At 35.4% G+C, this 27,598-nt stretch overlaps 2 protein-coding genes and 1 pseudogene across 2 annotated transcripts; 2 read left to right on the top strand and 1 right to left on the bottom strand.

Annotated features, from left to right (window-relative positions):
• Positions 1 to 6,507: 6,507 nt before the first annotated feature.
• Positions 6,508 to 9,660, bottom strand: LOC139870670 (mechanosensitive ion channel protein 10-like; annotated as a pseudogene).
• Positions 9,661 to 10,742: 1,082 nt separating this feature from the next.
• LOC139872629 (uncharacterized) lies at positions 10,743 to 14,528 on the top strand. Its single transcript, XM_071860541.1, has 11 exons — positions 10,743 to 11,038; positions 11,440 to 11,587; positions 11,700 to 11,771; positions 12,550 to 12,621; positions 12,722 to 12,793; positions 12,879 to 13,022; positions 13,118 to 13,198; positions 13,361 to 13,432; positions 13,522 to 13,593; positions 13,857 to 13,928; positions 14,217 to 14,528. The coding sequence occupies exons 1-11, from the start codon at positions 10,951 to 10,953 to the stop codon at positions 14,305 to 14,307; spliced, it is 984 nt and encodes a 327-aa protein (XP_071716642.1). The 5' UTR covers positions 10,743 to 10,950; the 3' UTR covers positions 14,308 to 14,528.
• A 480-nt stretch (positions 14,529 to 15,008) lies between these two features.
• On the top strand, positions 15,009 to 16,788 carry LOC139873591 (pentatricopeptide repeat-containing protein At5g43790-like). Its single transcript, XM_071861528.1, has one exon. It carries the CDS (start codon positions 15,189 to 15,191, stop codon positions 16,749 to 16,751), a length of 1,563 nt encoding a protein of 520 aa, XP_071717629.1. The 5' UTR covers positions 15,009 to 15,188; the 3' UTR covers positions 16,752 to 16,788.
• The last annotated feature ends 10,810 nt before the right edge of the window (positions 16,789 to 27,598 follow it).

Raw genomic sequence — 27,598 nt, 5'->3', positions numbered from 1 at the left:
TGACGACAAGATGCAAAATATATGTGAAATAACAACAAGACGGAATAAACAAATGATGTGCACCATTTATCATTCAGCAAACAAACACCAATATATTTGGAAACTTTGGTAAAAATTTAATCATTTTCACACAAATCACCCTCAATAATTTAAATTGTTACTGATTTCTTGCAAATGAGGGCATTGCAAGATCTTAAGTGTGGGGAGGGGTTAAATTCTTTCGGATTTTAAAAAATTCTTACTTTATACACTTGGTTACCATTAAAAATACTAGTAAAGCAGTAGTTGTATTAGAATCTAGTGCTCTCTGATAATAAAGAACAGCCCTAGTCTTATATACTGACTACCCAATTCTAGTAAAATTTTTCAAAATTTTCAATTAAATGAATTCAAAATCATGTTTATACATATTTATGAACGATAAAACTAGGTTTTAACACCGAAATTATTGTTACCTCGGAAAGGACATAAATTAAGAAACAAACTAAAATGTTAAAATTCATTTAAAATGGAATAGAGGACGATAAAAAGGAAAATAAAAGCCAAGTGTGGGAAAATTTACCAAGTTATCTTAAACATATGTCACATATATCTGTAACAAATAACTGAAAATACTTTTGCTTTGGACTAAACTAAACTGTTTTACCCGATGAAAGAAAAGAAGAGATGGATCTACACGATGAATCAATTCCATCATTAAAAGGAAGTAAAGTCTTCTGAAAAAGACACGCGCTTCTTGATTTAGGTCATGAAGTTGTCGTCCAGACCAGCTGTAGGTTGACGAAAAATCTAGAAAAGTCATCACTAAAATCAGCAGGAAATCCACGGACCTCAGCATTAAACAGGGTCGCCAAGTGGTCGGATTTATCCTAACCATGAGAAGGATTTATCTCGTACAATGGGGGGGCACCATGCAAATTAGCTGGATAAGACTAATGAATCAGATCCCCAGAAAGGATAATCTCCTTAAAGATTAAAAATCAGCTTTTAAGCCTGATATTACTCAATCCTTGAGATTGACCTTAAAGATTGAGAATTACAAACTCATGGAATTCAATGATATCTAAACTCGAGCTTGAACGAGAAAATATCTTGATCAAAATTATAAACCGATTTGTTTTCTGAAAACCCATTTTCAATGCGTTCATTACCATTGAACGTAAAATCCTAGGAATTCACCTGGAATTCATTAGGTCACCTGAACTAAATCGGGTGTCAACCGTAAGAACGGTGGTTGCATAGCATGGTCAAAGACAGGACCTTGTGCCAGACCGAAAAATTATAAGGGTGAGCTTTACTATTGCTCCTACCAAGGATAGTAATTGCGTCCGACACGTTATAGACCATAATTAAAAGCATGTCAGGGGACATTGCCTTAACAGTTGCTTGTTCAACGCTTTCCTTTCAACCGGACGGTAGTTTACCGAAAGGTAATATACGGGACAAGTAAACTGGATGTGTTGCTTTCCAAATACAAGGTTAGCAAGTGGGTGACACAAAACCATAAGTTTTGAGCTAAAATTTTCAAATCTGAAACCCACCAAACCCACAAAAATATTTTGCAAACACCGGTAAAGGGTTATCCCAGAAAACTTATCTAGGGTAAAAACTAGATTTAATTTTCAAAAGATCAAATGTTTTCATAAAGATCCAATTTCCTTAATGGATCTAAATTTTTATAGTCATGTGGGACTGAAAACCATATCGTTACTACCATTGTTTATACCGCCGTATAGAAATCACTGATGTACAAAGTGTGAAGAATAAAGAAGTGATTCTAGTATTTCAAGACAATATTGCTTGAGGACAAGCAACGCTCAAGTGTGGGAATATTTGATAATGCTAAAAACGAACATATATTTCATAGCATTATTCCTCAAGAAAGACAAGCTTTTAGTTGCAATTGTTCTATTTACAAGTGATATTCATTTAAATAATAAAAGGTGAAGACAAAAGACAGATTCGACGAATTGAAGACGCAAACGACCAAAAAAGCTCAAAAGTACAAAAGACAATCAAAAAGGTTCCAATTATTGATAAGAAACGTCTCGAAATTACAAGAGTACAAGATTCAAAACGCAAAGTACAAGATATTAAATTGTACGCAAGGACGTTCGAAAATTCGGAACCGGGACCAGAGTCAACTCTTAACGCTCGACGCAACGGACTAAAAATTACAAGTTAACTAGGTATATAAATATAATATAATATATAATTAATTATATTAATTATATATATATTATATTTATAAATAAAAAAACCGTCGGCAGAGAAAGACTCCAAGGGTGTGAGCTGTAAATTCATTCTCCGCGACTCGCGGAGTTTGAAGAGGATTTTGCCGCGAGTCGCGGAGCCCCAAAATGAAAAACCCCCTATAAAGCAAACCGAATTCTGATCAAAAAATAAATCTATTTCTCTCTTATCTCATATATACGTAAAATATATATATATAATTTATATTTTAATTTTAATTTTAATTATAATTCTAATAATAAGGGTATGTTAGCGAATATTGTAAGGGTGTAAGTCGAAATTCTGTCCGTGTAACGCTACGCTATTTTTATTCATTGTAAGTTATGTTCAACCTTTTTACATTAATGTCTCGTAGCTAAGTTATTATTATGCTTATTTAATCCGAAGTAATCATGATGTTGGGCTAATTACTAAAATTGGGTAATTGGGCTTTGTACCATAATTGGGGTTTGGACAAAAGAACGACACTTGTGGAAATTAGACTATGGGCTATTAATGGGCTTTATATTTGTTTAACTAAATGATAGTTTGTTAATATTAATATAAAGATTTACAATTGGGCGTCCCTATAAATTACCATATACACTCAATCGGACACGATGGGCGGGGTATTTATATGTACGAATAATCGTTCATCTAACCGGACACGGGAATGGATTAATAGCCACTAGAATAATTAAAACAGGGGTGAAATTACATTCAAGGGTAATTGGTGTAATTGTTAACAAAGTAGTAAAACCTTGGTTTACACGCAGTCGATAACCTGGTGTATTCATTAAACAAAGTATTAAAACCTTGTTACAATTCGAATCCCCAATTAGTTGGAATATTTAACTTCGGGTATAATAATAATTTGACGAGGACACTCGCACTTTATATTTATGACTGATGGACTGTTATGGACAAAAACCAGACGGACATATTAAATAATCCAGGACAAAGGACAATTAACCCATGGGCATAAAACTAAAATCAACACGTCAAACATCATGATTACGGAAGTTTAAATAAGCATAATTCTTTTATTTCATATTTAATTTCCTTTATTTTATATTTAATTGCACTTCTAATTATCACATTTTTATTGTTATTATATTTAATCGCACTTTTAATTATCGTACTTTTTAATTATCGCAAGTTTATTTTATCGCACTTTTATTATTCGCAATTTCATTATCGTTATTTACTTTAAGTTTTAATTTAAGTCTTTTATTTATTTAATATTTTACATTAGGTTTTAACTGCGACTAAAGTTTTAAAATCGACAAACCGGTCATTAAACGGTAAAAACTCCCCTTTATAATAATAATATTACTTATATATATATTTGTATTTTTATAAAAGTAAACTAATATAGCGTTGAGCTTTGTTTAAAGATTTCCCTGTGGAACGAACCGGACTTACTAAAAACTACACTACTGTACGATTAGGTACACTGCCTATAAGTGTTGTAGCAAGGTTTAAGTATATCCATTCTATAAATAAATAAATATCTTGTGTAAAATTGTATCGTATTTAATAGTGTTTCCTGCAAAAATTTAATAACTATTTTATATACACCTCGCAGAACATCACTCTAACAAAAATAAATATGCCAGAATTATAGTTCTGGAAAAAATCTTCTGTCTTTTATTTTAGCCACGTTCCACGTCACATTAGCCCTTTAGTTACTTGCTAACCATACTACACAAACATATTTTATACATTCGTCCATATGATTTAAACTGGAATTGACACATCTACCCACGATCGATGGTGATTAACATGAGTCTGATGGTTAATCCATGAAGATTACAAACCAATACTTAACTATACCAGCGGAATTATGAGTTTGTAAGACCATCATCCAACAAACTAAATGTAAAGAGGAAACCATTTACTATCAAAATGTGAACTCGGTTAATGTCTAGTTGGTTGGAACAGAAATTGAAAATAATTTAAGTCAAAAGTTTCAACATTTATAGGACTTGTGGTACAAGTATAATTAATCAACCATTAATAATATGATTTTGAAAGTTGAAGCTTAATCATTCTGTCCATTAATTAATTAAATAATCTAATTAAAATCTTAAGTCAAAATATCTATTGAGTGTAATTTGTTTTAATCATGATACTTGAACTTTGTCCAAAAAATTTCTGAGAGGTTTATACCATTAATCATTAAACTTGCAGTTAGTTAAAACATACGGAGTATTACATATATATACTGCAAGTTTCATCACTTCATTTCATCAAAATATATAACCAGAGAATAATAAACTCAACTCATAGTATCATGTATTTTTGTGACTCCTTTTAATCAAACACAACTATCATCTCTCAATTCTTACCACCGGCCATCTCTCCACCACCACCGCCACCATTGTCACCATCACCGCTGCCTCTCTCTCTCTCTCTCTAACATTCCAAAAATTAAAAATATGAAGAAATATCTTTCTTCATCTGAATCCCTTTTTCATCTTTTGATAATTTCGGTATTGATCATCATCTCCGTCAATTCATCTACCACCGCTGCTGCCGCCGCCGCAGCAAAAACATGTGTCACCTCTTACCATCCTTACAGCCGTCACCAATATCATGATCACAATTCTTGCACCACCATCTACAATCAAAAATACCCATCATGTTTGTGTAATTCACATTGCCCGCCACCGCAACACCACCATTCGCCGCCGCCACCACCACCAATTGACGATGAAATCGATACAAGATACGGTGTATCGAAAAGATTAGTCCCTTCTGGACCCAACCCACTTCATAATTGACAAAACCCATTTCACTTCACCATTCAAATTTCTATCTTTTTAGTTCTTACATATTTTCTTGAACTCCATGATCAAAGTAGTTATTACAGTTAGTTTGTTTTTCCGGCAACCGAATTTGTTTCTTTTCAGATATTATTACTATTGTCAGTTCTTGTTTTTAAATTGGCACTCCATTGATGAAGTAGATGCAAAGATGGAGTAAGTTGATATACTGATATATGATATTGTTGGTCTGGAAGAAGCAAAAACGAGTATGGAAATAGTGATTTGTTGTGTAGTAGTACTAGTAGCTATACTAGTTGTACCGTTCATTTTGCGAATAGGGGTTTAAGTACATGGTATCAAGAGAAGTCCATGAGTTGCATTTATATTTGAAGCTTTCATGAGAATGGTGGTAATGCAACTATATTGATGAAATAAGAGTTCATTTTAGAAGAGGGTAAAATGGTCTTTTGATATGGCTATTTACCAAAACTATATCAAATTTGCTCGTGTAAATAGTTTGTATGCCAATGAATGAAGAGTTTGCTGTTTTTTGACTTTATTTCTCATATCCTCCCTTTAAACTATATCTTGGTTAATTTTTATGCCAGTTAACGTATTGCCGTATAGATGAATTTATTGACAGGTCATGAAGTTCATGATCCATTTCATGTCACAATCATCATAATATTTTTATTGCAATTAAAATCTTGTAAAAAATGGAAACAGAAGACGTAAACAACATGAGATTTTTGAAAAAAAAAATATATATATATATATATATATATATATATATATATATATATATATATATATATATATATATATATATATATCCTTTTTAATTTTAACTTTAAATATCCCTATTTGTGTTCTGTAAGTAATATTCTTGATGAAAGTTATATGAATGGATTAAGTTTAAATTTTTTTTCATTGATTAAAGTTATATGAATTGAGTGGGGTTTCAAATTTGTTGTCATTGATATAATTTTCATTAATTTAATGATTATGTAACACAAATAGAAAAATTAAGTGAAAATTAAATTAAAATATTTTTAAAAGTCAAAACATGGTTGAAGTAATTAGATTAGATTATTGTATATTATATTTAGTAATAATAATGAGTATATAACTATATATGTATCAAATACCAGGGTAAAAGCTCACTTTGATTTGCTTAAGGATTGCGAATTACTTATCAATATAAATAAGCTCCTTCAATCTGTTTGGCTAACATATGAAATACATTTTTGCTGTGAGAATGTATGATGAGTAAAAGAAAAGTAAGTTGTTGAGGTAATTACTTATCCATACATGTAGCAGAGCAGGACAGAGGGAAATCGAACTTCTTTTGTCGTGTGCAAACCCGATCTCACATCGTTGAGTAAATGAAAAGTATGTCGTTGGGATAACGTAACGATACTAACTAAGACTTTTGTGGTAGGGGTAAAGGAAATTAAAACGTCTTATACGAGGACATGGGTAGGTTCCTTTACCGATTAACACGTTACTCAAGCCCCAAAGTGTCGTTTCTCGGGGAAATAAAATGGGACGTGATATCAAGATCTTTGAAGATCTTCTTCAGCTGCATTACGAGCATTGATAATCTGCGACACTTTTCTTCGTAGTCCTGAAAGTTGATTGTATGAGTTACGTAGAGGCTCATTTTCATCTTGTTCACATCCTGAATCTCCCTGACCCTAACAATTGGGCTTGGATACCAAAATTCAGGTTTCTCTTCTATGTATCTGTAATTTTACATCACAAGTTACATTACATACATAAATCAAAATCTTACTGCCCTCAATATAATATTAAAACTGCACCACAACTAGACCATTCATAATAATAAGATATAGCTATAGAAGCAGAGTTGACATACTGTTGAATTCTAGTTGTTAGAACTTGAATTATCTCTTGTGAAGTGGATACATCCAAATCGAAGTCCACGCAATCCTTCATGTCTGGGCTTCTGTTGAAATTGCTGATGGATTTTGTAGCCAAACTGAATTTGGGTAGTAAATCTTCTCATTGTCGTATCTCAGTACTGACAGTTGTCATAATGTTTACTTCTTCTATGATAGCCTGAATATATAAGTAAAACAACACAGTATCTAGGTAAGTGTCAAGATGCAGAGTACTGTTTGTAAACGGACAAGATTTTCCCTTTAGGCTACGTGGGAAGGGGAGTAGTTGTATAATAAGGTTTGAACCTGAGAGCTTTTTGTGAGTATATCATGACCGGCCCAAACCACATGATGGGTCACGAGTATACATAGCAATTGAAATCCATAGCTTGAAAAATGGGTCCATTGGCCAAGGAATTTAACCAGTTGAGTCCATAATAAAATTAAAGAATGGGTCCAGTTTAGACCCATATGAAGCCTATCAAATATATATAAGGTCCAACCAGTGGCGATTCCAGGAATGAAATACAATGGGGTCCTGGTTTTTTTCTAGTAACAATTATATTTGAATATTATTTTAATAGTTGTTTACCTTTAAAAAAATAAAAAAAAATTCCAAGTATATATGAGATCCGACTAGTTAAATTTAGTGGTATGCTATAGAGTTTAAAGGAAATACTATAAATTCGAAAAATATATGGGATCCCGTAATTAAATTTAGTGGTGTCCTATACATTTTAAAGGATATTTTCTAAACAAAATTCTTAAACTAGTGGTGTCCCGTGACACCACGGGTCAAACGTTAGACTCGCCATTGGGTCCAACGGGTCTTTACAAGATCTCTAATATATTATTATCTAGAAGTTTTAATAGTTTAAGGAAATTCGAGATACGGGTATCGACCCAACCCGACCGGATCCATTTGACCTATCTAAAAAAATCCTACCTGTTTGACCCATGATCCGTTCTAATCCAAACCCATCAAGATCTCGACCCAACCCGACCCGTTTGTCTAGTATAGTCACGGGATTGTTTGAAGTAGGTTAAGTAAAGTAAGTTTACTTGGACACCATCAATGACACATCGATCACCAATGTCGAAAGGGTGTTTCACAAACACAAATATTATAGACTCGAATGTTGATTTAGCAGTCGCCCCGAATGTGAAAACTAAAAGTAAGAACTGAGAAGAGATGAAAAGCAACACTTCGGTTGTAGCAATCTTGGTGATAATTAACCAGACGATTATCAGCACAAATACAGTAATCACAGTAACAAACTTGTTTAGCTCCTTTAGGGCTAATTTTGTGTCATCTAAAGAACACGCGAGACGACGTTGATCCTCATACAAATTCACCACCCAATTTTTAAATGACTTTTTAGTGATTTTTCCAGCAGTTCCCTGTGCCCCTTCTATCAAACAAAACACAGTAATCGCTTCATTTTCGCTCATAAAGCATGAGAAATCATCTATCTCGATGTACCTAGTTCATTCATATATGTAAAGACAATGATTAAACAACATATAAAATACATTAAGTTAGATACTGAATGGACTGAAAGATCAAGATACTGCGTGATTAAGATTAATCTTACTTCTTCCCACGTCTAGCTACATTTTCAAATGCAGAACGAGCACACTGTTTTGCATGCCAACAACTATTAATATCACTACGAAATTCAGAATCCGACACAACTTTAATTAACTCTCTCATTGTCCAAACAGATACATTGTTACGATTTAATCTCCTGATCTTTAGCCTATCAATAACCTTTTTCTTCTTTTTACCATCCCCTTCCTTTGTAGTAGTATCACTTTCATATTCCGGCGACTGTAAAAATCTTGGTGACATACGATCGCTATAGCTTTTTGAGCTCCTAACTAATGGAGGCCCTAAAAGGGTCCTAAGAACGTCGAAACTATAAACATGATCTTGAATTCTATCAAAGTAACGACTAACATAAACCGAAGAACTTATGATTTTTACCAACAAAGTTCTAAGTATCCAAATACTAGAAACAACAAGAAAAGAAACAATTCCCCTTGTAATATACTTTAAAACCTTGGGTTTATGTCTTGATCTATCAACACCTTTGTTGACCAATACACACCATGTTACTAGAATTAAAGCAATCCAAATAAAAACTCGAAGGCTTTTTCGCAGACTATGAATAAAGTACTGAACTTTCTTTTTAATCAAGAATTGTTTTTCAATCAAAAAAAGTAATGCAGTTGTAAACCAACCTGATATAAACTGACAGCATAATATTGCCAATATTAATACGCACCATTTCCATAAATCCAAACTCAAAAACTCGATATTCTCCAGTTTATCCGTAGTTTTGCTTAGAATTAAAGCTACTGTTGTTACGAAAAAATAAACTCAACTTGATAGAAAACAAAATCTTGATTTTCTTATACAGTTTTCTTGTTTTTCTAGCCTTGGTAACTTCAGTACGATATATATCATCTTCATCTTCATCATCATCATCATCATAATCTTCATATTCATGATGATCTACTCTTGGGGTGAGTGGGACTTTGGATGACTCAGCCTCATCGACGTTATTGTTTGGTATTTCAATATCCAAAGATTTTTTCCTTGATCTGAGACCTTGATCTTGATCTTGATCTTCACATTTTGGTGTTGGGTCAAAATCCAAAATCTTCACATTTTGATCACTTGAGTTGGACTTGTGTTCAACACCCTGAATCTCTACTATGACTTCATTTTCATCAAAGTTGTTTTCCATGAATTACAATTATTACAGAACAAAATTGTACCAATTGAATTTATTTCTCTCTGCTTTAATTATTTCCATTAATATGGTATGATTAAGCAATATTATAAGTCTCTAAATGATGGTTTTTAATTGATTAAACTGTCATGTTACTTATACGCATCTAGGGAAGAAAATGGTATATAATTGCACGTCCAGCTTGCAAGCTCTGGAAGGTTGACTTTAAAAACGGGTCAGTTTGGACATTTCAGTCAACCGTCTATTAGATTATATATGGGCTCCAAGGAAAACAACTCGTTAAAACAAAAACTACGAAAACATCATTTTGTGTGTGAAGAGATCTTTGCAACATTTTAGTAAATAAAGTGACCTTCAGAATTCAGATGTTAGTGATATATTCATATATAAAGTGAACTATGGGGTCATCGGTAGTTCCTTTTACTGTTATTTTTTTGTTTTTTGTTTTTTGTTTTTTTTTCATAAATTTTATAAAGGGTGTATAATTTTATTTGATTTATAGTTAACACTATGCCTGACAAGCGGATCGCGATGGGTTGAGTTGGGTCAAAGGTCAAATAAGTTAGGGTCGAAACGGGTCATGGGTCGAAATGAGTTAGATATAAAATGGGTCGAACGGGTTGGGTCGAGACCCGGGTAAGGTTAGATCAAAACCCGGGTCCGTTGGGTAAGGCTAGTAAAATTGTTCTTGTTTGTATTTTTTGATGAATTTCTTCGGAAAACGCGTCTCGAAAAATGCGCAGTGAGAACGCACGGCGAGAACGAGCTCCGAGAACGCGCGCCAACAACGCCCGCCCAAAATGCCCGACGAGAACGCGCACCAAAAAACTTGAGACGAAAACGCAGGTTGAAATCAGTGATCGAAATCACTAGTCGAAAACACTAAAATATATTTAAAAAACTACTATGTCAAACACTAAAATATAATTAAAAAGCTATCAACTATTAGCTATAAGTTAAAAGTTACCGGGCCAGTTTGGTAAGTATACCGTTATGTATTTGTTGAACATAAAACATGTATATACATGTATGTATTCAAAACATGAGTGAATAGGAATTGCAAGATCCACCGACGACTTTACGCGTTATATCACTGCCCTGCCAAATAAAGAATAAACTCACACTCCAACAACTCCCCTCACTAGATCGCATGTATCTATCTCTTTGATCTGTATCTATAATCTATAATTCTATCTCTACTTGATTTACACACACAAACACACGAACGAATGATAATTTAAAATTCTGCAACCAAAATAATCATATTCCAATTGATCATCTACAATGCTGCCGCGTATTCGATTATCACTAATTGCATTACTACTATGCCTAATCAACGTTCCTGTACACTGCAAAACCCTAAAACGAGACGGTAATCCCCCAAATCTTCTGTTACGTTTTCTGTTGGTGACTCATGATCATATATATTTATTGTGTATATATTCTCTAGATCCGTAAGATATGACAGCTGATTTGACAGTTAATACTCGAATTTAAAGCAGTTTGTTTATGATTTTGTTGGTTAGATCTGTGTATTTTGATGCAAATTGCTCTTAGATCTCACAATGTTAGGCAAAATTTGATGATACACATAATTAGGGCTAAAATTGAAATTGAAATTGAAAAATGTTGGTGTTATATAGGTGTATTTAACTTATTGTTTGATAAGAGTATTTATATATATATATATATATATATATATATATATATATATATATATATATATATATATATATATATATATATATATATATATATATATATTGTGTGTAGTGAAAGCTCTTAATGAAATAAAAGCATCACTTGGATGGAGAGTGGTGTATGCATGGGTTGGAGATGATCCATGTGGAGACGGTGATTTACCGGCTTGGTCTGGTGTCAAATGCTCCACATTAGGTGATTATAGAGTCGTTACAGAACTGTAAGTGTTAACTACACAATGTTGATTCATCTATGCTTCATTAAGTTTTGGCATTGCGCATTGGATCTTGCATATTCTAAATTTGTGTATTTTGGATTCGATTATGTTGCAGGGAAGTATATGCGGTCTCAATTGTTGGCCCTTTTCCTACTGCTGTAACCAACCTGCTGGATCTTACTAGGCTGTACTACTCTCGTTCCTTATTAATTTACATCTAAAATCAGTGTTGCAAAACTCGGCCTACTCGGCCGAGTAATCGGCGATTAATCGGCTGGAAGATCAAAACGAGAAATCGGTGTCTAACTCGCCCAATTACTCGGTCAACGCCGGTCAACGCCGGTCAAACGGTGGTCAATGACATCGGAAAAACTCAGATCTTGCCTGAAATATTTAAAGAGGAGGAAGGAGAGCAAGAAAAGGAAAAGGAAGAAGGAGCAAGGTGAAACCTGTCGTGAATTAAGGAAGACCACAGCTTCTTGTATAGTTGACACTGTATATGAATAAAGGGAAGGAAGCGTGTCTGAATTTTAGATCTGGGAAGATGTACAGATCTTAGACACTTGATAAAAAGTGATATTTTAAATATTTTAATAATTTCTTTTTCTTTATCAAATGACACTAACAGCCCCTCAACTATTACCAAACGTTAATAATAAGAATAAATTTGATAATCACTCTTGAACCTTTGATAAAAATGACAATAACAGTCCCTGTTATTTATATATTATCAAAATATATATATTTATCTTAAAAAGTCAACGAAAGTCAACATCCGATTACTCCCCCGAGTACTCCCCGAGTCGCCGATTACTCCTCAAAAACCTCCTGCCGAGTACTCCCCGAGTCGCGAGTTTTACAACCTTGTCTAAAATTAACACCGGATATCAATACTGTCATTTGGATTAATGATTTGGCTTGGATATGTGTTCTTATTGTACTTGTTTTTTCATTGTCATTGGCAGGGATCTTCATAACAATAAGTTGACAGGACCAATCCCACCTCAAATCGGGCGTTTAAAGCGGCTTAAAATACTGTATTATGTTTTACCTTGATACCTTATATCAGTTATTGGGATGCTTTTGCATATAGCTAATGAATGACACTTTTTATCAATTGGTATTGTTTCTTTTCAGTAATTTGAGGTGGAATAAGCTGCAGGATGTCATTCCTCCTGAAATAGGTGAACTAAAGAAGTTGACTCATCTGTAAGTGTTTTTTTTTTTTTTTTTTTTTTTTAATACTATTAAAGAGATGAACAACTGATTGTATTAATTACTCATGTGGATACAGGTACCTGAGTTTCAATAGCTTCAAAGGGGAAATACCCAGGGAGCTTGCTAATCTTCCAGATCTACAGTATCTTCATCTGCACCAAAATAAGTTCATTGGGCGTATTCCAGCAGAATTGGGTTCCTTACAAAATCTGCGCCATCTGTACTGTTTATATTATCACCACCAGCTATCTGTTAATCTTGCAAATATGAATCTGTTTAATGATCTGAATGACATACTGGGTTTATACTTTGTAGGGATGTTGGTGATAATCACTTGGTTGGAACTATTAGGGAACTGATACGTATAGAAGGATGTTTTCCAGCTCTTCGCAACATGTATGACCATTTTCATCTGCCATTAAAAAGTTGTTTTCTTTTTAAGCTCGTTATTGTAATTGTACTTGTTTGACCCATTAGCCGTTTAAAATTGGCTTCTCTAGATCCATCTGTTATTGTTGGTTTAAAGGTTTTATATACCTTTGTAATGGGCTTTTGCAGTTATCTAAATAACAACTATCTGACGGGAGGTATTCCGGCGCAGCTTGCAAACTTGACCAAACTGGAGATTTTGTGAGTATTGCATATGAAATACTCCTATATTTTTTTAAATGTTGATTTTTCTAGTAAGCTGATACCGATGTATATTTTGGTGGTTTCAGGCATTTATCCTACAACAAAATGTCTGGGATAGTACCTTCTGGACTTGCTCATATCCCCAAATTAACTTACTTGTAAGTTTGCTTATCCCTTGTTGCATTTCATCAAAAGATAGCTGGAGTACAAACTTTGTTGTCTTTCTGTAAGGATATACTTCAAATACTTATAACAAGTTCATGCAATTGACCTTATTATGATCTTATAAGCAAATAATCACGTACTTTGGCAAGATAAATGATCAAATTCATGTTATTGCTTAAGTAGAGTATACCAAACTTATTATTGAAAATTATATCCTTCGCCAAAGTTATAATTTGACATTGGTCCAATATTTCAGGTACCTGGATCACAATCAGTTTAGTGGCAGGATTCCAGATGCCTTTTACAAACATCCTTATTTGAAAGAATTGTAAGTCTACTCATCTCATTTGCTTCTTCCAATATCACTTTTAAGAAATTTCCAGTATACTTTAGTGGATAATGTAAGGCTGAAGCCTACACATGTGGGCTGCCTAGTAGGGGTGTCAATATTAACCCATTTACTCATGACCAGGCTGATTCAGATTTTACTTATAGAAGTCTTGTAAAAATTTTGGGTCAACCCAGCCTGGCCTGTACACTAATCAAACTCTTGTTACTTGTTTGGATCTATGGGTGGAATAAAAGTGATTTGTTTTTCATGTTATTGATAATACAGGTATATTGAAGGGAATGCATTTAAGCCTGGTGTGAACCCGATTGGTATTCACAAAGTACTTGAACTCTCGGACTCTGATTTCCTGTTTTAATCAGTTTGGGTGCTGGATCTATCTAGTCTAGTGAATAGTTGACAGTTGGTTTACAATTTGCCTCCACGAAAACAAGCATTAGGTGGAAACTCTCTTTTATACAAGAAATTCTAAACTCATTTTGTTGCAGTGTTTTATAGCTTATAATCTTGAATACTAAAGTTCCAAAGGAAATTAATTGTATAGTATGTAGTTTTGATGGCTTTGCCGTCCCATTATATAATGACATTTATTGATATTTATATCTCTTAAATCTTCTTCAATCATATCATTCGAGTTCATAAACGATTTGTTTAAACGGAGTCGGAGAACATATTGATAACTTTAAGTCTGTTTCCCAGTACATGAACCACATTGTAAACATAAAATTATGTACCGAGTGTCCAAGTTTGTCAAGGACTTTTCACCGAATAAGAACCAATGCGAACACCAATGTGAGTTCACTCTACGAAACCAATATAAATAGAGGATGAATTTGTATGCAATCAGTTCGGTGCCACTTATTTGTACTCTTATAACACTGTAAAATATACTCGCAATTCGTAATATGCTAAAAAATGGTCTACAAATAATCACATAAAGATAACTACGGTTTTAAAGACAAACTTTTTTCACTTACAGTGTTATACAGAAATGATACCTAATCTACGTTAGCATTTCCCTTGACATTTATTTATATGTTTTTACAAAGAAATAAACTCTGGCTACTTGAGTCACGAGATTTATATGTTTTTACAAGTGATTTTAAATTCAAAGCTCATTAGAAGCACATCTTGAGGTTTAACCATTTATTTGAGTCGATTTGTGGAGGTTTAATAAGAGCTTCTTGGTTCACCAACTATGTATTTCCATTAACTTTTGAAAATCATGCAAGGGACCTAATGTCAACAACAACAAGATGTCTTAGGCTACTAGAAAAATGTAAAAACATGAAACAACTAACACAAGTTCATGCTCAATCAATCACATGTGGCCTTTCACAAAACCATTACACTTTAAGCAGATTACTAGCTTTCTGCTCTCAACCTCATCATTATCCTAACATTGGTTCCTTATCACATGGATTGAGTATATTAAAACATGTACAACAGCCTTCTATTATCTTGTATAACACCATGCTTAAAGCTTGCCTACTTCAAAAAGAATTAAACATGTTGTTTCACTTGTACAAAAAGTTGTTTGAAAACTGTATCTATCCTGATAATTATACACTTCCTTATGTATTGAAAGGTTGTGTGTATGGTGAAAGTTTGAGCCTTGGAGAGATGGTTCATGGACATTGTGTGAAACTAGGGCTTGTGTTTGACAGGTTTGTGGGAAATACATTGATGATGATGTATTGTTTTTTTGGCAAAGTGTTGGATGCACGCCACGTGTTTGATGAAATGCCGAAGCATTGTGTTGTTTCTTGGACTGTTTTGATATCTGGGTATGCGAAAGTTGGAGATGTTGAGGTGGCGAGATTAGTGTTTGATGAAGCGCCGGTTAAGGATAGGGGAGTTTGGGGTGCTATGGTTTCCGGGTACGTGCAGAATAACTGTTTTAAAGAGGGGTTAGAGATGTTTCGGTTAATGCAATCCACGAGCATCATACCCGATGAGGCGATACTCGTGAGTGTACTTGGCGCTTGTGCTTATCTAGGAACGCTTGAAATTGGGATTTGGATTTATAAGCTAGTGGATGAGATGAACTTGAAATGTAGTTTGAAATTGGGTACTGCATTGATGGATATGTATTGTAAATGTGGGAAGTTGGATGTAGCTGAAAAGGTGTTCGATGAAATGTCTGAGAGAGATACTATTTGTTGGAATGTGATGATATCGGGTCTAGCTATACACGGGGAAGGATTACGAGCGCTTAGATTATTTTCAAAAATGGAAATGACTGGAGTTAAACCGGATGATATCACTTTCATTGCTGTTTTTACTGCTTGTAGTTATTCGGGTATGGAACATGAAGGTCTAAAAATTTTCAATAAAATGTGTGACGTGTACAGTATCAACCCAAAAACGGAACACTATATATGTATCATTGATCTGCTTTCGAGAGCTGGTTTATTTATAGAAGCCAAAAGTATAATTGAAAGAATGCCAAATTATTGTAGCCCGAAAGGTAAAGCAGTGGCGTGGCGAGCTTTTTTAAGTGCTTGCGAGGGCTATAAACAGATAGAATTTGCACGTATCGCAGCAGAAAGATTGATGGAATTGGAAAACGATAGTGGGGTGTATGTGCTTATGTCAAATTTGTATTCAAGTACGGATGATGTTGATGGCTTGCAACGGACTAGAAAGTTGATGAAAAAACGAGGGCTGGATAAAGTACCTGGGTGCAGTTCGATTGAGGTTGGTGGTATTGTTAACGAGTTTGTTGCTGGTGAGAAAACGAATGATCATATAGAAGAGATTCATAAACTTTTGGAAAATTTGAATAGGCAGTCGGATTAATTCATGCACAAGTGTAATAATTATTTTTGAAAGCCAACTTGATGATCCTTTAGCATGGGGAGTCAAAGTCTCCTGTTCTTTCACTCCCCTCCACAACTCCACCGTTTCTTCCGGGGTGATGATATGTACACAACCTCTTTTTATTATGTACACAACCAACATGCTTTACTGTGTTATACAGTACAACGCTGTAAAGCATGTTGGTTGTGTACATAACAAAAAGATGTTGTGTACATATCACTCCCATTTCTTCCGTAGTTCGAACCGACGTTTGCATACAAACATTGACTTTTTTTTTTCTTTGTCATGTCTCCCTTTGTGGAATCTTTGTCATGTCTCCCAAACTATTTGCTAGCATGTGCCCAATTTATAACTTGCACGTTGTTAGATGCTTAGTAGATGGATTTAGTGAGCATATTCCACCACAAGCGTATAACTTTCATAAACATTTTTATTTACTTCTAAGTAAACAATTTCAAATACTTTTATTTCTAATTAAAAAAGGAATTTCGTCTTGTGGATCACAGTCTAATCTAGACTTCATTTCAAATCATATAAGGTTGTATCATACATCTTATGTTACAAGCAACACAAAATTTTTTTTTTTTTAACAGCTCAACTTTATTAAAATAAGAACCTACATAGCAAGGAGCTAGGAATAAGCCAAACATTACAACGGCTTTGTAAGTCAAGAGTTCCAATTTATATCAAATTTTTTTTCTACTACTATACCACACGAAAGACATAAAACAAATCGAATCAAATAACAAATTTTTTTGCATCGGCTGACTTTGGAACAAAACACTATTTATATACCTCTATATGTGCCAAACATGCGACGCCACAATAGAATATAGCCTTTCCTTGGTGACCGATCTTTCATGCCAACTATCGAACCATATGATCCACTCCGACCATTCATTGAACTCCGGTATTGACACATCCACCCAAACTCGTAAACGTCTCCATAAATCTCTAGCAATCTTACAATCAAACACAAATAGTATACAACTTTGTGTCTTTGTTGAAAACTTCAAATACATTAGGTTTGTACGAACAAGAATTGTATAGATTAAACAAATAGGCCTCTGAAGTTATATGAAGTGACCAATCACAATCCAAGTTTCGAATACGAGCGATCGTACTAATAATTAAGATATATGTTTTGTATCGTGTAAAATCGTATCGACAAAATATAACTTGTTAGTGATGAAAATTCTTAAATGGCTAACGGCAACAATATAGTTTTTGTTGTAATTTAGTTGTTTATAACAACTTTTAGTATACTAATCTAGATACAAACTTCTTATAATATAAGAGTAGAAATTATATGAGAGAAAGAAGTATAATACTTGTATAAGTATATTAGAAACGGTACACCTGATTTACATTCATCGGTGCATATTTATAGCACTTAATTTACTGTACATTCACGAGATATGCATTATAAATTAATCTCAATATTGGACTTTTGTGGAGTGTGATATAAATTAGCAGCCACCCACTTTTGACTTTAATATCATAACACTTCCCCTTGAATGATAATTTATTTTCATTAGAGATCAACTAGTACTGCCTCGTTAAAAACCTTGTTAAAGAAAACTCGGTGGGAAAAAACTTTAGCTAAGGGAAAAAGAGTGCAGCATAGAGTTGACTCCCCCTCAAGTAGACATCATTGAGATTTAACATCTTTTGAACATGTTTCATGTCAATATTGTGAACGTGTGTTCTGAAAATAGTAGTTGACAGTGCTTTGGTATAAAGATCAGCAGAGTTGTTGATTGAACGTATCTCATTTCAATCTAGTTGTCCTTTATGAGATCCTGAGTATATGAGAAGAATATGAGGTTTTCATCTGAAACTGTATCATCTAAATCTTTATGTACAAGTTTAGCCTGTGTGATTTGTCTACAGTCTCCTTCATGGTTTACTCAACGTTGTTTCAGTTCCTATTCCCTTTCAGTCTTTTTCTAAGCTTTACCTACATACCATTCTTTTCAATCAGACTTATGACCGTTAAGACCATCTATGGCTTTAGCCTCCTCGTCAGCATTTATGTTTTGTTCTGTCATTTTTGATATACTCTTCTTTCATTTGTGCTATGCAAGATGCATTATCTTCATGGATAGTTATTGGACTTTTATAGCGTTATACTCCACAAGAATCAATAATGAGTTGTGTCATTGATCTCGGCAAAACACATTATTGGGTAGCTTCATGTAATACAATGACTTTGGCATGATTTGAGGATGTAGCAATAAGTGTTTGTTTCTGGAACCACCATGAAATTATTGTACCTCCATTTAGGAATACATATCCTGTTTAAGATTTTGATTTATGTGGATCAGATAAATAACCTGCATCTATATAACCAAACAAATCTTGTTTTGAATTGTTAGAATAAAATAATTTTAAATCAGCAGTTCCTCAAGGGTATCGAAATATGCGTTTGATCCTATTCCAGTGTCTTTTTGTATGAGCTGAACTAAACCTTGCCAACAAAGTAACTGCAAAATAAATGTCAGTTCTTGTACAATTTGTAAGATACATAGGAGCCCCAATTGCACAATTTGGAACTTCTGATCCAAGAACATCTTCATGATCTTTACGGGGATGAAATGGATCAATGTCAATATTGAGTGATCTAACAACCATACGAGTACTTAATGGTTTTCACTTGTCCGTATTAAAATGTTTTAAATCTTTTCGGTATAAGTTGTTTGATGTATAAGTAAACCATTATGCATATGCTCAATTTGCAATCCAAGGCAATACATGATTTTTTTTTTCTTTTAAGATCTTTCATTTCAAACTCTTTCTTTAGAAGTTGAATGGATTCATTAATCTCTTTATTTATTCATATGATGTTAGATCATCTACATATATAGCTATGATCACATATTTGTATGTTATTTTCTTACTAAAAACATATGAGCAAATAAGATTCTTTGTATACCCTTTTTTTTATCAAGTAATCACTTAATCGGTTATACTACATACGTCCCGATTGTATCAAACCCATATATAAAATCTTTGTAATTTAATGGAATACATTTCCTTGAGTTTTGCATTAGATGCTTCTGATACCTTAAACCCTTCAGGTATATATTCATATATATATCACTTATCAAGTGATCTATATAGAGAAGTAGTAATAACATACATGAGATGCATTTTAGAAACTGCAAGGTTGATTAAGTATCTAAAAGTAATTGCATTCATTACAGGAGGATAAGTTTTTCTCATAATCCATTCATGGTCTTTGAGAGAAATCTTGAGTTACAAGTCTAGCTTTACCTTGTAACTTCATTTTTTTCTCATTTCCTTTTCGGATAAAAAAATTCATTTGTATCTCATACGTTTCACATCTTTAAAAGTGATAACGATTGATCCGAAAACTTTTCTTTTATTGAGCGATTCTAATTCAGCTCGTATTGCTTCTTTTTATTGAGCCTAGTCATGTCTATTTTGGACATTCAATGACAGATTTTGGTTTCAGATCATCATCTTTATTCATGATGTCATTGTAACATTATATAAAAAATTCTCATCAATATTTCGTTTCGGTTTTATGATATTGCATAATTTGTTGCAATTTATGTATTTACATCATCAATATCCTATGCAGAAAGAGTATTGATTGGTGGTTCTTTTTTGAACACTTTTTTTTTACCTCATTATCAGCTGATTTTTCCTTTCGAGGATTTTTATCTTTGAAACCAATTGGTCTCCCACGTTTCAGACGTGGCAAAGACTCATGAGTGACATTATTGCTAGCTTTTCAAATTTCAATTCGAGCTGGAGCATTTACTGCTATTATTTTTGATTTATTCACTCTTTTTGTATCTTTAAATGCATCAGGTAATTGATTTACAAGTTCTTGCATATGCATTATTTTTGAACTTTCATTTCGCATTCTTTTGTGCGACGATCAAGATATCTTAATTGATGTTCATACCATGAAATATTATTTTATTTATATTTGATTTCTCCCCTAATATAGGGAACACTTTTTCATTAAAACGACAATCAGCAAAATGTGCTGTAAAAACATCACCCGTCATTGCTTCAATATATCTTATAATTGAAGATGTTTCATATCCAATATATATCTCCATCCTCCTTTGAGGGCTCATTTAGTGCGTTGTGGTGGTGCAACTAGAGCATACACTCCACAACCAAATGTTCTAAGGTCGAAAATATTTGTCTCTCGGCCAAAATCAAGTTGTATGGGAGAATATTTATGACTTGCACTTGGTCTAATGCGAATTAATGTTGCAGCATGTAAATTTGAATAACCCCATATAAATATTGGGAGTTTTGATGGTCTAGCTATTAGCTGCAAGCATTTAATTATTGATTCAACTAAACCAATTTTTGTATGAACATGAGTAACAGGATGTTCAACAACAATGCCTATAATAATAATTAAATCCTTGAGTTGTTAACTCACCGGCATTATCAAGTCTTACCCTTTTAATGGTGTAATTAGGAAAATGTGCTTTCGATTTAAGAATTTATGTAAGAAACTTTGCAAATGCCATATTACGGCTTGATAACTTATAAACATGAGACCATCTGTTAGATGCTTCTATTAGAATTTAACGCCCTTAAACATAAAAAAGAAAACCACAATATTTTTTTTTCAAAGTCAACATCGTGTAATTACATGTTCCAGAAATTCGTTTACAACATCTTAACAGTCAAAATAACAAGTCACCTTTATGCTAATCAAAAACTGTTAAGACCCTAATCAGTTTGTACAGCACTGTAATTATGTTACATAGAGTGTGGGTGATGTTGTGCAGTTAAACAGAAGTCACTGAGTGAGCTGAGCTTAGTGCGCGCCGCGCACACTAAAGGGAGCGCGCCGCGCACCCCTTACTGTAGCCGGGTTCCAGCTTTTTAAATCAGATATTTTGATGGGAATTTTGGTAAATTCACTTATGGACGGGTTAAAGACAGATAGGTCAGTTTGGGGAGCACCATTACTCCATTATCAACAACCTTATCACTTTAACTTTAATTCTAGAGAGAGATTGTGATTTTTGAGAGAGAAGGCTTAAATCCAAGAGGAAGGAGCTTGTTTTGGGTTAAAGTTCAAGCATTAAAGTCGTTCATCTTATCTCTAGCTTCGTTGTGGTAGTTGTGGTATGTTCTAATTTTATTTTCCTTACTTTGATTTAGTGTAAGGGTTAGGGTATGAGTAAATGATGAACACAAAACCCATTATTGGTGATTTTGGGTGTTCTTGGGTAAAATTGAGTCTTGAATACTAATTGGTGACTAGTCTAGGGTTTCAAAGTATTAAATGATGTTTATGAACCCTAATTGGTGAGTTAATTGCTAACACACCTAGTTATTTAGTAAATGGGTGTTGGTTAGTTAGTGGATGACCCGAAATGGGTGTGTTGTCTTAAAATGGTTATTTGGGTAATAAATTGACCTAGTTTGGAAAGATGGGTATGAATTACCCTAATTATGTATTAGTTGGTGTTGTTGGACCTTAATCACTAGCTTTAAAGTGATTAGTGCTGGTCTTGACTTTAATTGGGCGGTTTTGGTATAAATGAGCGATTTAATACATTAAGTCATTAAATGCTCATGTGTAAGTGTTAGTATTGAGTCCACTTAGCTTGTGTGTTGATCAAGTACTTATTATATTAGGTACTTTGCTTTGAAGCTTGTGGAGGTTGAAATCGTCATCTAATTGTTAAGGTGAGTGGAATAATTATATGCGTATGTATATAATGTATCTATTTGTTGTAGCGTGAAAGGTGTAGTGTCGAGGTGTTAAGACACCACGTTTCACGTGAAGGGTGTAGCATCGAGGTGTTAAGATGCCACTCGGGTGTAGCATCGAGGTGTTAAGATGCCACCTAGGAGTGTAGTGTCGAGGTGTTAAGACACCACTCCGTAAAATTATGAGTGTTGCATCGAGGTGTTAAGATGCCACTCGGGGTGATGTGCCGAGGTGTTAAGGTGCCACCCTAGGGGTTAGTGGTGCGAGGTGTTAAATGCCCTAATGGATGTTATGAACACCGATGGCGTTTTCGCGATCGCCGTTCCCTTGTACTATTGGTCGACCATGGTTACTTGTGTTGTAAGCATATTATATCATTTCGAGTTATATTATTATGCGGTTGTTGCTAGCTTGTGGTATTGGAGATTATAGCTTGTTAATGTGACGATAAGCTAATTGTGTTGCTAGCATATTTGCAGTTTGTGTAAGTGTATGCAAGTAGGTATAATTATATATGTATTCGTATAATTATTGCATTCACTAAGCTTTGCTTACCCTCTCGTTGTTTACCATTTTATAGGTTCGGTTTTGGACAAGGGTAAGGGCATCATATTGGACTAGAGATCCCGCTTGATACTAGGGGACGCTTTTGGCCTTAGTAGCTCTTAGAGTTTGACCGGTAGTTGGGTAGTTTAATCCCAAACGCCATGCTCATTGTGTAGTTTGGAACTTAAACTTTTTGGTGGTCGAAACTCTAAACTTGTATTAAACTTGTATTTTGGGTCATGTGGGACCCGCTTGTAAAACATCATTTTTATGTTTGATCCGTGTTAGTTTTACATATATAAGTTTGTTGTGAAAAGCGTTCGGTCTAAAAGTGTCGGGAAGTCGAAGATCTTTTCGCGAAAAATGGACATTTTGATCAGAACTGTCTCAGGCCTTGTGCGCGCCGCGCACAGGCAGTGGTGCGCGCCGCGCACCCTTCAGATCAGTTTTAATTTTTTTTTATTTCCGCGTTTTTGGTTGGTTAACGGGTTGGGTTGTTACAAGTGGTATCAGAGCATGGTCTAAGGGATTTAGGTGACTTGAGATAGGCGCATAGACTTAGACTTTTTGTGTGTGCGTTATGCGGGACTTGTAGGACTTTGGGTCGGATCGGGATTGGTTTGTGCATAGGTTTATGTAAACTAATCATGCGCTATTTGTTATGTATGTTTAGCAGGCATCGAGCGAGATAGATGTTGTACTAGCAAGTTAATGCGACGTGCTCGCGTAACAATGATTAGCTACCATTGTTACGGGCGCAAATCGTGTTAAACAAGCAATGTACGACGATTGTTGAGCGAGATGGAGTAGTGTGGCATATATGTATATACACATGTAATTGTCCTTTCGTTTTGTGGTTTAACCTATTTCGTTTTATAGAATGAAGACGAGAAACGGTCCCGATCATGATAACAGAAGTACAAGTGAGGACGCCGAGTTTTCGGCCAAGGTTGAGGCCGTCTTTAAAAAGTTAAAAGCGGATTTTCTTACGGACGTCCGAAAGGTCTTTCAAGATTCGGTCGATGGGCAGGTGTCCGATTTGATAAATGAACGAATGAAGGCCACTATCGAAGAGGCCCTTGACGCTAGGAATATCTATCCTCGCGGTGAAGGAGGCGAAGGAAGGCGGGACTTCCACTACAAGAACTTCAAGGATGCTCAACCCCCGATGTTTAATGGGGTGCGGGATCCTTTAAAAAGTACATGTTGGATCTCCGATATTGAGGGAGCTTTCCGTACCACGGAATGTCCTCCCGAAAAGAAGACGAGGTATGGTTCTAGCATGTTACGCGAAGAAGCTAAGTTGTGGTGGGACGATAAAATCAACTTGTATGGTGAAGAACAATGTATGGGTTTGACTTGGAAGACTTCAAGAAAGAGTTTTTCAAAGAATACCGAACTTCTTCCGACCTCGATAGAATCCGGGACGAGTTGCACCATTTGCAACAAGGTTCCATGGATTTGGTTACCCTCAAGTCTACATTCTTGGCAAAGACTCGTTTTTGCCCGGAATATGTTGGTGATGATCATAAGCTCATGAAGGATTTCTACCGTACTTTGAATGATGAGTACAAGGGGAAGATTAGTCGGGGTATGGCTAAGACTTTTGATGAATTGTTTGAGTTGGCTCGGGGTTTTGAGCCGGAGGTTCCAAGAAAGAGTGATTTCATGTTTTCCAAAAGAAAGTTTGAAGGTTTTAGTTACTCTAACGCCTCAAGCAAGAAGAGCAAGAGCAAGAGGGGGCCGAAAGTGTCAATAGTGCAAAGAAGGGCACTACCGGTGGGTTTTCTTATACGTGCTACAATTGTGGGAATCCGGGTCATATGGCTCGTGAGTGTCCGAAACCATCTTCCGGAAACAAAGTCACTTGTTTTAATTGCGGCAAAGAAGGGCATAAGAAGCCGGAGTGTCCCGACTTGCGAAACGACAATGTGAAGCGGTTAGAGAAGGCGGCGGGTACGGCTAGGGGTCGCAACTACTTGATGACTAATGATGAAGCCAAACAATCGAATGAAGTTGTCTCAGGTACTTTCATGGTTAATTCTAATCCGGCGAGGATTCTTTTCGATAGCGGTGCAAATTTGTCGTTTGTGTCTCCTAAATTTGTGCCTAAACTTAATAGACCGTTAGCTGAGTTAAGTCGTCCGATAGAAGTCGAAATAGCGGACGGCAAGACGGTGCTAGTGGTTGATGTGTGTGAAAATTGTGATGTTGTTTTTGGTGCCGAAACCTTTAAAATTGATCTTATTCCAATGACCTTGGGCGACTTTGATATTGTCGTTGGTATGGATTGGCTCGATCGTTATAGAGCCGATATTGCATGCCATGATAAGTTTATTCGTGTGAAGACCCTAAGTGGGGGAGAGTTAATTATTCATGGTGATAAGCGAAGGAGACCGGTGCCGATATGCACTTTTGCACAGGCACGTCGTTTTGTTGTTACTGGTGGCATGACTTTCCTTGCTCATGTTGTTGATACTCGCAATGAGCCACCACCTATTCGTGAAATTCCGGTTGTTAGTGAATTCGAAGACGTTTTTCCGGACGAATTACCGGGTGTTCCGGTGGAAAGACAAGTTGAGTTTCGTATTGAGTTGGTTCCGGGAGCTACTCCCATTGCTAAAACTCCTTATCGTTTAGCACCAACGGAAATGCAAGAGTTGTTAAATCAAACCCAAGAGTTGCTCGAGAAGGGTTTTATTCGACCGAGTGCTTCGCCATGGGGCACTCTGGTGTTATTTGTGAAGAAGAAAGATGGTAGTATGCGTATGTGCATTGATTACCGTGAGTTGAATAAAGTGACGATCAAGAATTGTTATCCATTACATAGGATTGACGATTTATTTGATCAACTTCAAGGTGCAACGTATTTCTCTAAGATCGACCTACGGTCCGGCTATCACCAAATGCGGGTCCGTGAGGAAGACATAGAGAAAACGGCTTTTCGAACGCGTTATGGGCATTATGAGTTTATAGTTATGCCCTTTGGTCTTACGAATCCACCGGCGGCATTCATGGATCTTATGAACCGAGTGTGCCAACCTATGTTGGACAAGTCGGTAATAGTGTTCATCGACGACATACTAGTCTACTCGAAAAGTACGAACGAACATGAACATCATTTGCGTGAAGTATTGAAGACGCTACGAAAGGAGAAGTTGTATGCAAAGTTCTCCAAATGTGAATTTGGCTAAGGGAAGTTCAATTCCTTGGTCATATTGTGAACGAAAACGGTATTCAAGTAGATCCGGGGAAGATCGAGACGGTGAAGAGTTGGGGACGACCGACTACGCCTACGGAAATCCGAAGTTTTCTCGGATTGGCCGGTTATTATCGTCGGTTTATCCAAGATTTTTCTAAGATCGCTTCTTCGTTGACGAAATTGACAAGGAAGAATGCGAGGTTTGTTTGGGAGAACGAGCAAGAAATTGCTTTTCAATTGTTAAAAGAGAAGGTGTGTCAAGCTCTGGTGTTAGTGTTACCGGAAGGTGTTGAAGACATGGTGGTTTATTGTGATGCTTCCTTAAATGGTCTCGGGTGTGTTCTAATGCAAAGAGGTAAAGTCATCGCTTATGCCTCTCGACAATTAAAGGAACATGAAACGAGGTATCCGACTCATGATCTTGAGTTGGCGGCGGTTGTGCATGCGCTGAAAATTTGGCGCCATTACTTGTATGGTGTCAAGTGTACGATTTATTCGGATCATAAGAGTTTGAAACATCTCTTTAATCAACGAGATTTGAATTATCGCCAACGTAGGTGGATGGATGTGGTGAAAGACTACGATTGTGAAATACTTTATCATCCGAGTAAGGCGAATGTGGTCGCGGATGCGTTGAGTAGAAAGAGTCAACATCCGACGATACGAGTTGGATCGTTACGTTTGATTATTACCAACGATTTTCTTGAAAAGCTTGGTGAGATTCAAATAGAGGCTTATGTTCACAACAAGCATACGGAGCGAATCGTGGGCCAATCGGAGTTTATTACTATGGGTCCGCGTGGTTTGTTGTCTTTCCAAGGAAGGGTGTGGGTGCCTAAGATGGGTGATTACCGACGAGTGCTACTTGATGAAGCACATAAGTCAAAATATTCCATTCATCCGGGCGCGACGAAAATGTATCTTGACTTGAAGAAAGATTATTGGTGGCCGGGCATGAAGCGTGATGTTGTGAAGTATGTTGAGCAATGCGTCACGTGTTTGCAAGTAAAAGCCGAACACCAAAAGCCGTATGGTAAATTGCAACCGTTAGAAATTCCGAAATGGAAATGGGAGCACATTACCATGTATTTCATTACAAAGTTACCTAAAACGGCGAGAACCCAATTCGATTCGATTTGGGTTATAGTTGACCGGTTGACAAAAAGCGCTTTGTTTCTTCCCATTAAAGAAGCGATTGTCGGAGACCTTGGCTAAGTTGTTTATCAAGGAAGTGGTCGCTCGACATGGGGTTCCTATATCTATTATTTCAGATCGAGATACCCGTTTTACATCTCGATTTTGGGAAAAGTTTCATGAGGATATGGGTACACAATTGAAGTTGAGCACGGCGTATCA

The sequence above is a fragment of the Rutidosis leptorrhynchoides genome, chromosome 10, assembly GCF_046630445.1.
Source record: "Rutidosis leptorrhynchoides isolate AG116_Rl617_1_P2 chromosome 10, CSIRO_AGI_Rlap_v1, whole genome shotgun sequence".
NCBI classification, from domain to species: domain Eukaryota; kingdom Viridiplantae; phylum Streptophyta; class Magnoliopsida; order Asterales; family Asteraceae; genus Rutidosis; species Rutidosis leptorrhynchoides.
This window is presented reverse-complemented; position numbering and strand designations above follow the sequence as displayed.